Genomic DNA, 8,386 nt, shown 5'->3' with positions numbered 1-8,386 from the left:
GAGCCCCAAAAGCCGCAGGTCCCGGAAAGCCAAAGGGCCGCAGCGCAAAGTGCCCCGGCCAAGCGGTGCCTACGCGCCCGCGGGAATCAGGAGGAGTGCCGGGGCATGACACACCACCAGGCTGCTTCATCCCGACCTGTCACTCGAATTGCAAAACATGTGTCCCCATTAGAAGACGTAGACAGTCGCCGATCTCTGGATGGCGCACAACACAGGACTCTAAACACCGGAAACCGTTCGCGGGCTGGTGGGCCGACGGCGCCAGGAGCCGGGCAGCGAGGCCGGCTTCCACCAAAGAGGCTTTAACAAGGCCGCAGCGCCTTTGTGGAACCCGGGGGAGGCGGAGGCCGGGTCGGACACTCGGCAGGTCACTTCCTCGCCTGGGCCCCCGAGCGCCAGTTTGTCCCGAGTGGGTAACTAGGGCCGCCAGGCCCAGGGCCCAAGGTGGGGCTCTCTTAGGTCGGCACCATCCTGACCCGCTCTGCACAGCCTAGGGAGGCACATCGTTTCCATGCAACAATGCAAACGCGCTCATTACCATATCCTCAATATGCATGAAGAAAACACGCGAGGTTGGCCGAGCCCCATCGCCCCGCTCTGGCCTCTGCATCCAATAAGGCGACAAATTCATCTCCCAAGATGGAGGAGGAGGGGGCGCCAAGGAGGCAGATCCACGGGCGGGGGAGGGGACAGATCCTGGAGAGAAGTGGGAGGGTAGAGAGAATAAACTCGTAGAGGAGAGCCTGGGAAAACCAAGAAACCCAGGGATGAAATAGAATGGATCAGGAGGAAAGGGGGGGAGAGGAAAGGAAGGCGAGGAGAAGTGCGGGAAGCGGAGAGTGGGGAAGCAGTACAAACAACGCAGAGGACCGGAAGAAAGGGCAAAAGAGAAAAAGGACCTAAAAATAGCCCAGGAAAAAAAGTACCAAATAGAACAAACTAGGAGCGGAAGAAAGAGAAAAATAAATGACCCAGAAATCAGACACACAGAAAGTGCGAGGAATAGACAGGACAGAGGTAGAACAAAGTGGGCGAAAATACTGGAGGCAGGTGGAAGCAGGATAATCATGTAGAGGAAAAGAAAAAGAAAAATCACCCGTGCTCAGGCCCAGGGTTTTCCATCCAGGCTGGGATTCTGGGTGCCACGTGGAGCAGGCTACTCCAAAGCCCAAGGCAGAGGACCTAGTCCTGGAGACGCAGGGGCAACTAGGGCCCGCTCCCGGGCGCACAAATCCGGCTTGGGGCGACACTGCTGCCACAGCAGCCATCCGGACCCACGGTCTCTCCCGTGGGGAGAGAGAAGTTGTCAAAGTTTGTACTAAAGTTTCCGGTCGCGTCCCTGGGTAGCCTCCGAGGCTGTAGCAGAGCGGCCAGCGTTGCGGGGGCAGCTGCAGCGGCGCTGGGCCCGCGCCTCCTGGGATGCTCCGAGGCCGGATTCCGAGCCAAATGTGAATCCCTCCCAGTGTTACGCCAGGCTATACAGACACGAGTCCAAGCGACTGCTAATAGCCAGGAGAGAGAGAACGCGAAAGCCAAAGAGGGAGAGGGAGAGAGAAAAAGAAAAAAATATTCTCAGCTCAATTTAAGTCTCATGGAAAGGGCTTACAACTGTAATTAAATCATTAAATTCTTGTCTACGCTTCACAGAGCGGAGAGAAATTAACTTCCCACCAACCTCATTTTCTATTTGAACATGAAATAATGATTTTCTGCCCGTCTAATTACAAAGCCAACATCTGATCAAGCCAGCATCCAGAGGGGATTATCGCTTGCGCGAGTATTAGACCTCATTACCAGCTTGAGTGCAAAATTATTACATCTTGTAATTGGATGGTGAGATTTATATACAGATCGGCCCGGTTTCTGTAAGATTGTAATTACAAGCTTCGTTGGTTAGCTACTTATCAGAACTTTGCAGGAAAACAAAACAAATGACTGAGGAAAACGAGCATTTCATTAACCTGTAACCCGAGCGCGGGGGGGGAAGGGGGACGGTGGGAGTGCGCGCCACAGCGTCTGCAGGAAGCAGAGGGATGGCCAGCTCGCGTTGCGGCTGGGGGACTCTGGGCCTTGGGAGGGAAGGGCAGATACCAGGCCTGGCTGGGAGACCCAGAGCTGCAGCGGCTCCCCACGACGGGGATGCGTCGTGGGGATGCGTACATATGGCGGAACTAGTCCAGGAGAGGGAAGATAGTGGGACTGGCAGCTCCACGCGTGTGTGCGTAGAGCAGGCCGGGATCCTGGTGGGTCTGAGGCCCTGGGTACACGTCGGGTACCGCTCCTGGTGCCCATCCAGCGCGCGCTGCTGAATGCTCCACGCATCTGTGGCGGGCACCTTTTCTGTCCGCTCCAGAAGCCCTGCGCCGGGACTGGAGAGCGGCTACCGGATCGCAGGTCTCCACAACTCTTTGTGCATTGGGAATGTTGGAAGAAGGAGAGAAGATGGAGAAGCTTCTAGGAGCGGCACGTTTGTGCACGCATGTCTTTTCCTAGTCAACTTCCAGTGCACCTGCTTTTCCTTGCATGCTGTGCGAGTGTGTCCCTCAGATCTGATCTCTGAGATTAAAAGTCCCAGGAAAAGGTTCGGCTACCCACAGATCTTCGAGATCCGCCTGGGAGCCAGGTTCGACTGCCCTGGTTCTGTAGAACCAGCGATACGTCGGGGCTCGGCCGCACCTGACACAAGAGTCCCGACCTGGGGTAGGGATTTCAGGGCCAGGCCGCAGCTGTTCCCAAGTGGACACAGGGCAACCGGGAGGCTCCGGGCCCGGGCCGCCTGGAGGGGTCGAATTAAAGCGAGGTTCTAGGGTTCGTGCCTGAATCTTGAGGTTCACCTTCTGGGCCAGGAGATCCCCTGGCCGGCACTGTAGAGAACAGCCTGGCTCTTCCGGTACTCTTTCTTGCTCCCTGCAATCGGACATAGCCAGGTCTACAGCTGGTTAATGCAAAGCGGAGGGAACATCTCAAACGCTCCTTTTTTTCCTTCTGAGAGGACTGGACTAAATACCGGGGGCTTCACCTACAGTGCAACCCGTTTTCCCATCCCGAAATCTCCCTTTGTCGCCCCCCTGGTCGGTCCACCACTCTGCAAACTCTAGGTATGTCTTCTGGGCTGTCTAGCAAGGCTCAAAGTCTAAACCTAGAGGAGATCCTGGGAGATGTCATCCTTGATTCTGCAACCCTAAGACTTCCTGAACAGGTGAACCCAAGATTCTGTAAGACAACTTTGGCCAGATTTAACCCTAAACGAAATCAGGCTCTGAGAAAAACATTTGAAGGCCAGAGCTGCCCTGATATGCTGCCTCTGGTCAGACTCACCTAAGACTGCACAGCCCAGCACCGGGCAAGGCTGGCCAGAAGGAGATAAAAAGCACACAGACCCAGCCTGGGTAGACTCCAAATGCCGCCGAACCCTAAACCTGGTACTTCCCCAACTTCCGCTTGTCTCTCTCCCATTTAATTATCTGAGTTCACACCTACTGGACCCTAAGACCAATTTGAAGGTTCATAGAAAGTTGGCAGGAGGTGGGGGTGAGGTCAAAACTAGGAGTCCCTGGCCAGGGCGCAAGAAACTTTCATTCCCTACTGAACAGGACTCCTCCAACCTGCTGTGACCAGGCAGGCCAGCTGGACCCTCAGATTCCTCCATCCTGGCAGAATTCAGATTCAATTCCTAGATCAACCGACTCTGAGGTGGCGTTTCTGCCTCTAAGCTGGGGTTCCTCACTGTACTGCAGAAACCCGGCTCGCCTGCAGGCCCGCAGGAGGCCTGGCCCGCTTGTGGGTCGCCGCCAAAGCCAAAAACGCCTAGCTGAGAGCCACAGCAATTCCGGAAATTTCAGTGTGACTTTCCACCGCACACCCTAATCCGTGAAGGTGGGTGCTTGGACACAGACATTTCAAGTTCAGACTAGGAACTATCCTACCATAAAAATCAAAATCTTCTCCAACACTACCCTCACCCCCACCGCCACCCCCACCCCCATGGAGCTGGAGGATCTCCGTGGAAAAAACCTACTGGCTCTGGGACCGGAAAGTAGGGGAAGTGGTGGTGAAATGAATGGCCTTAGAAAGTTCTGGAAGTGCTCTCCGAAAGTTCCTAAGGCCTCCGCGGTGAAGCTCTCTGCAACTCCCCCACTCAAAGCCAAGGGCTCCCCTAATTCGCTGAGCGCTCCCCTAGACCCCAGGGACGTCCCGTCCACCCTTTGGCTCTGGAGCTAAGCTCACCATTTTTTTAAGGGTTCGCACCCAGACACCCCAGAGGTGTTAGCCTGGTAAATTGCTGGGTTTGGGCCTGCGGGGTAGGGGGCTGTCATCTCCGTACGGAGATGGCCCTTTAAAGCTCTCTGGAGCTCACTCTTCCAGTTCCCAGCCTGTATCAGAGTGAGTGCTGGGGTCCAGAGGTGAGAACTAGAAAGGGAGACACGTAGAGAAAAGACCGGGGACCAAAGCAGGCTTCCGAGTTCCCTTCCAACCGGGTGCTACTGCTGTGGAGGGACGCCAGTGTCGAGGAGCGGGAAGCCGGGAGGGGAGAGGTGACCCGGTACTAACCCTGGTCCCCGCGCCTCGGCTCCCTCTCCGGGTGCAGGCTGGAGGGGGCGGGAAGGACCTGCGCCCCGCCCCGCTCCACCCGGCGCTCCGCATTCGCGGGGGTGGGCCGCCCGGGCCGGAAGGAGCCCTGGTGATTGGAGATTCCCGGAGCAAACGCGAGGAAAAGTCAAATAAGAGGGCGCAACGTCAGACCCTAGATTTGGGGAAGGGTTAGGGAGGGGGTGGAAGGGCGGGGACGGACACACAGACACAGATCGGGAGGACACACGCCCCTCGCACAGTACCCTAAACGCCTACAACTCTAGGGCGCCTTAGCTCAGGGCACAAAGCCGGGAAGGAGGAAGGGAGAAGCGAGTGAGGAAAGAGATTTAAAAGAGAGGAATCCAACTGGTAAAAGTACAGCCGGCGAGCCGAGAGGGGAGCGAAAGCAACCGTGAGAAAGGGGAAGGAGAAAAAAAAAAACGTAGAGTTTCTCACCGTCTAGGACAGCAAGAGAGCCGAAGAGGCGGAAGCGAGCGGGGCGGTGGGGGGGCAGGAGCGCAGGGGGGAGGGGGAGTGTAAACTAGAGGAGGGCGAAGGAAGCGAGGCGCGACACTGCTCGCGGAGAGGAGGGGAGTGCGGAGCGGCGCGCACAGCTCCGCGGGCGGAGAGGAGGGAGCGCGGCGCAGAGAGGAGGGGCTTGCGGCCCCGTAGAAATGTCAATCAGAGCCCTGAGACCCGGGAATCTCGGCCAATCTGTTCCGACCTGACCTGGCTCCTCGCCGCCGCCGCCGCCGCCGCCGCCGCCGCCGCGGAGCAGATCAATAGGCGAACGCGGAGCGCAGCTCAGAGCGGCCCAGGCTCGGCCCAGCCCCCGATGAGCGCCGGAGCCCGCGTGCGGCGCTGAGCTCGGCGGCCCCGGGGGCCCGGCCCCCTCTCCGTCGGTGCCCCACGGGCCACCATGTCCTTCCCCCAGCTCGGATACCAGTACATCCGCCCGCTCTACCCACCCGAGCGGCCGGGAGCTGCGGCCGGCGGCGGCGGCAGCGCAGGGGCCCGGGGCGGTCCCGGTGCCGGAGCCTCGGAGCTGGCTGCCTCGGGGTCCCTGTCCAATGTGCTCTCCTCAGTGTACGGGGCGCCCTACGCCGCTGCCGCAGCCGCCGCCGCCGCCGCCCAGGGCTACGGCGCCTTCCTGCCCTACGCAGCCGAGCTGCCCATCTTCCCGCAGCTGGTAAGAGCCTGGGGAACCTGGGGAAGAGGGAATGGAGCTGGGATGCGGGGCGAGGTGGGCGTGGGAGTAGACCACCGGGATCTCGGCCCCGCGGGTGGAGGCGGCGACAGCTGGAGCTCACTCGCACTCCTCCGCGCGTGTCCCCTTCCTTTTCCATGTGCGACAGGGCGCACAGTATGAGCTGAAGGACAGCCCTGGGGTCCAGCATCCGGCCACGGCCGCCGCCTTCCCGCACCCGCATCCCGCCTTCTACCCCTACGGCCAGTACCAGTTCGGTGACCCGTCCCGTCCGAAGAACGCCACCCGGGAGAGTACTAGCACTCTCAAGGCCTGGCTCAACGAGCACCGCAAGAACCCGTACCCCACCAAGGGCGAGAAGATCATGCTGGCCATCATCACCAAGATGACTCTCACCCAGGTGTCCACCTGGTTCGCCAACGCGCGCCGGCGCCTTAAGAAGGAGAACAAGATGACCTGGGCGCCCCGCAGTCGCACGGACGAGGAGGGCAATGCCTATGGGAGCGAGCGGGAGGAGGAAGACGAAGAGGAAGACGAAGAGGATAGCAAACGCGAGCTGGAGTTGGAGGAGGAGGAGCTGGGAGGGGAGGAGGAGGACACGGGGGGCGAGGGCCTGGTGGACGACGAGGACGAGGAGATCGATTTGGAAAACTTAGACGGCACAGCAGCCGGGTCTGAGCTGGGCCTGGCAGGGGCCACGCGCAGGGACGGCGACCTCGGCCTAAGACCCATTTCGGACTCCAAATATAGCGACTCGGAAGACAGCTCCGAAGGTTTGGAGGAGCGGCCACTGTCGGTCCTGAGCCTGGCCTCAGCGCAACCGCCAGTGGCCACGGCTCCTCCGTCTCCACCCTCCCCTCCCTCGGGCCTGGACCCCTGCGCTCCCGCACCAGCGCCCTCCTCCGCCCTGCAGAAGCCCAAGATCTGGTCCCTGGCCGAGACGGCCACCAGCCCGGACAACCCTCGCCGCTCGCCCGCTGGAGCCGGAGGCTCTCCTCCCGGGGCAGCCGTAGCGCCCCCGCCGCTGCAGCTCTCCCCCGCCGCAGCCGCTGCAGCCGCCGCAGCTCACAGACTCGTCTCGGCGCCGCTTGGCAAATTCCCGGCTTGGACCAACAGGCCGTTCCCGGGCCCGCCGCCTGGCCCTCGGCCTCACCCGCTTTCCCTGTTGGGCTCGGCCCCTCAGCACCTGCTGGGACTTCCCGGAGTCGCCGGTCACCCCGCTGCGGCCGCCGCCTACGCTCGGCCCACGGAGCCAGAGGGTGGAACAGGTGACTGCGAAGTGTAGGGCACCGAGGGAGGGTGTTCTGGGGGTCTCGCCTGGGCTAGCGGGAAAGGACAGGGCTTTCCTCTCCGCTCTTGTGCCGGGCCTGGAGGCTTGGACCAAGCACTCTAAAGGCCTCCTTTCTCTTCCCCTCACTTCCCACAGATCGCTGTAGTGCCTTGGAAGTGGAAAAAAAGTTACTCAAGACAGCTTTCCAGCCGGTGCCCAGGCGGTAAGAGACCCCGAATTTGGGCAGCAGAATGGGGGACGCGGCAGACAAGAGAAGGAAAAAGCAGACCCAATCGCAGAAGCCTTTGCCCCCCCCCGGGGGGGGATGGGAGGGAAGTAGCTGGGAAGTCATTTTTAAAAAGGACAAAACCTACTCTAGCCACATCTTCTGGGCCCAGAGAGCCCTTCCAGCCTCAGCCCGGAGTACCCCAGGCGCAACCTGTGGGCACAGAGTTGGGGGAACCCGAACCTGGTTCCACCAACAGGCATCTGGAGCAGGAGGCCTCTACATGATGCCCACCTCCTTCTGCTTAAAGTTAAACCCCAACACATACACTCACAGTTGAAGCCGCAGTGCTTAGAAACACCTCCTGGTGTCTGACCCTAGTCCCAGTAGGGTGTCACTGCCCTGAGTGGCCTCAGGGTCCCTTAATCTCACCTCCCTTTGCTCGCACTCTTTTCCAGGCCCCAGAACCACCTGGACGCTGCTTTGGTGTTATCGGCTCTCTCCTCATCCTAGTTCTGTCTGTCAACAATTTTTAAATCGTTGTACTAATTGTAAAAACAAATTGCTTTGTATAGTGACGACTTGCAAGCATGTCTGTGTATGAGTACCTAAAAAAAAAAAACACTAAGCAAAAAAAGAAAGAAGAAATAAAGCCAGTCCCCCTCGGCCCTCCCCAAATTGCTTCTGTCTGCCCCACATTAGCTGCTATTGTGAGGTTTGTTTGTTCGGTTGATTTGGGAGGGTGGAGTTTCAGAGAGATCACGCCTGTCTGACTCATTTTGTATATACAGAAAAATGTACATATGTGTGAACCAAATTGTACAAGAAAGTATCTATTTTTGGCTAAATAAATGAGCTGTTGCCACTTTTGACTATAACCAGCCGGTCTGCCCCCTGGATGGATCTGTTTGATGGTTCTTTGGGGGATTTTTTGTTGTTGTTGTTGTTTTTGGATTTTCCATTTGGTTATTTAAGGAATCCGTGGAACAGAGGACTAGGGGACAGCAGTGGCGGCTGGAATGTGGTCAGTGCTGAGGTGGCAGGGCTGAGTGCTCTACAAGAGAGGGTAATGGAGGTGCCTGGGCCCCAGAGAGAGAGGACAGATAGGAGC

General features: G+C 58.8%; 1 protein-coding gene across 1 annotated transcript; it reads left to right on the top strand.

The window, feature by feature from the left end:
- The first annotated feature begins 5,097 nt into the window (after nucleotides 1–5,097).
- On the top strand, nucleotides 5,098–8,153 carry Irx3 (iroquois homeobox 3). Its single transcript, XM_008830080.1, has 4 exons — nucleotides 5,098–5,761; nucleotides 5,928–7,047; nucleotides 7,206–7,272; nucleotides 7,734–8,153. Exons 1-4 carry the CDS (start codon nucleotides 5,492–5,494, stop codon nucleotides 7,786–7,788), a joined length of 1,512 nt encoding a protein of 503 aa, XP_008828302.1. The 5' UTR covers nucleotides 5,098–5,491; the 3' UTR covers nucleotides 7,789–8,153.
- The last annotated feature ends 233 nt before the right edge of the window (nucleotides 8,154–8,386 follow it).

Source organism: Nannospalax galili, unplaced genomic scaffold, assembly GCF_000622305.1.
Source record: "Nannospalax galili isolate Female #2095 unplaced genomic scaffold, S.galili_v1.0 scaffold274, whole genome shotgun sequence".
NCBI lineage: Eukaryota > Metazoa > Chordata > Mammalia > Rodentia > Spalacidae > Nannospalax > Nannospalax galili.
The sequence above is the reverse complement of the archived record's forward strand: the minus strand, read 5'-3'. Positions and strand labels throughout refer to the sequence as shown.

Bases quoted from the DNA above. Each gene is read 5' to 3' on its own strand.
- Irx3 (XM_008830080.1), top strand. From the start codon at position 5,492: ATGTCCTTCCCCCAGCTCGGATACCAGTACATCCGCCCGCTCTACCCA. The intron at 5,762-5,927 runs GTAAGAGCCTGG...CATGTGCGACAG, and splicing joins TGCCCATCTTCCCGCAGCTG to GGCGCACAGTATGAGCTGAA. The intron at 7,048-7,205 runs GTGACTGCGAAG...CACTTCCCACAG, and splicing joins GGAGCCAGAGGGTGGAACAG to ATCGCTGTAGTGCCTTGGAA.